Below are 2,149 nucleotides of genomic sequence, written 5' to 3'. Positions count from 1 at the left end.
CTCGGTCCCCCGATATTTTGAATAATGTCCGTCATACATGTTGGCACAATTTTTTCATATGTCAATAAACTGCAATATAACTAAAGTTTGTTAGACATTACCTAGTCTATTAATCCCAAAATGTGACTAACACACACACATCGTCATCGGACAGACGGCACGCATCGGACGGATCGGACGATTAGATTTTATGCATTGTTTTCAATTGGAGTGCGCATACCTATACGGATGCGGATAGGTATGCGCACTCCAATTGAAAACAATGCATCGAATCTAATCATCCGATCCGTCCGATGCGTGCCGTCCGTCCGATGACGATCTGTGTGCGCCTACCTTTAAAGCAGCGTTTACACCAAAGTTATTAGCAAAATGTTGATAACTCAATCCTTATAGATTCAATTCGATTGAACGGAACTTGACAAACACATCAGTATCTATTCAGCTTTCAATGCGACCGGTCGTTTCGGCAGCTCCGTAATCAGTGACCTTTGCCGCTGCGCGATAATTCCTAAGACGAACTTTTATTTACTTGAAAATCTCATCATGTCTCAGTGCTTCAAGTGTGAAATAGATTTCACAGAAAAAGAAATCTCAGCCGAGTGTAGCGAGTGTACTAATGTTTTTCATCCAAAGTGTACTAGACTTGAGTCAATTGAAAAGTTTAAAAAAATGAACACTCAAGCAAGAGCCGTGTGGAAATGTGATAGTTGTAAGCAGGACAAAAACAATCCAGGTCAGTCATCGGACATTAACTTGAAACAATTTTCCTCTGATATAGTAGAAAATTTACGAAAAGAAATAACCGATTTGAAAACATTCTTCACCTCGAAATTGGACGACCTACAAACAAAACTAGAATCTATCAACACCAAAACAGACACTATAAAAACACAAATAGACACTCTCACACAAGAACACAATAGCTTGAAACTCAACTTTAACAACCTCGAGAAAGAAAACTTGGAAAATAAAAAACATGTTCAGAGACTAGAGAAAGAAATACATGACCTGCAGCAATATACCAGGAAAGACAATGTTGAAATTGTAGGCATCCCCGAAACCCAGGGTGAGAATTTACTGGCCGTCATGGATGCCGTCGCAAAATCGTTGAATGTGGAGTTTAAAAAGGACGACCTATCCATTATCCATCGGATGCCAACCGCAAAAGGATCCACTTCCATAGTGGCTAAATTCTGTTCCAGACAGAAGAAGATGCAATGGATCACCGCTGCGCGTCAAAAGAAAGGCATCAAAACAACCGATGTGTGCGACAAGCTGCCTCCTTCAAATGTCTATGTAAATGAACACCTCTCTCCCTACTACAAAGGACTACTAGGCAAAGCGAAAAATCTTAAAAAAGATAAAAAAACTAGCCTATGTCTGGGTTCGTGACTGTAAAGTTTTCGTGAAAAAAACTGAAAGTTCTCGCACAAAAAGAATCATGAGCGATGAGGACTTAATAGTATTTCAGTAAAATGGGTGTTTATCAGTATTTTTACGAATATTAGCACAGTATTACATAAAATTAGTTTCCAGTAAAAATTTTCAATACTTCCATTAATATTCAAAATTTGCGCAGTAGGCTGGTTGTATTGATTTTTGATTTCTTAATTCGAAAATTTTATTTTTTTATCACTTTTTTCTGCTTCTGAACGATTCTATTCTTACTTTTTTCTCCACTTTCTTACCTTATCTTATCTTTTTCTGCTTCTTTGTTTAATGAACAATAATTTTGATGATATTGATGATTCACTTATACATGGCAGCGTTAAAAATACAATTGAAATAGATGATTTCTTTTCATTCAATCCATTCATTTATAACAGTCAGGCAAATAAACTTTTTAATGTACTTCATATGAATATTCGAAGCATTGGTAGGAACTTCGATGAATTCCTTTATTATATTAGCAACATTAGTACTAGATTTCATATTATTGTTTTAACAGAGACATGGCTAGATGATTCAGCTAGATTTAATTTTAATATTGATGGTTATACTCCTATTAATAAAAGTAATGTGTTTACAAAGTGTGATGGTTTATGTGTGTTTGTAAGTAATGAGATAAAGTTTGATAGGATAGATGTCAATAGAGAATCTGTTAACTTGATAGCTATAAAGTTTGAACTTGATAATAAATTGTATAGAG

The 2,149-nt window shown here is 35.5% G+C and overlaps 1 protein-coding gene across 1 annotated transcript; it reads left to right on the top strand.

Annotated features, from left to right (window-relative positions):
* The first annotated feature begins 669 nt into the window (after positions 1 to 669).
* Positions 670 to 1,392, top strand: LOC120350265. The gene has a single exon (XM_039422855.1). It carries the CDS (start codon positions 670 to 672, stop codon positions 1,390 to 1,392), a length of 723 nt encoding a protein of 240 aa, XP_039278789.1.
* The last annotated feature ends 757 nt before the right edge of the window (positions 1,393 to 2,149 follow it).

This window comes from Nilaparvata lugens, chromosome 3 (genome assembly GCF_014356525.2).
Source record: "Nilaparvata lugens isolate BPH chromosome 3, ASM1435652v1, whole genome shotgun sequence".
NCBI classification, from domain to species: domain Eukaryota; kingdom Metazoa; phylum Arthropoda; class Insecta; order Hemiptera; family Delphacidae; genus Nilaparvata; species Nilaparvata lugens.
Note: the sequence above shows the minus strand (reverse complement) of the source record. Positions and strands in the feature narration are given on the sequence as shown.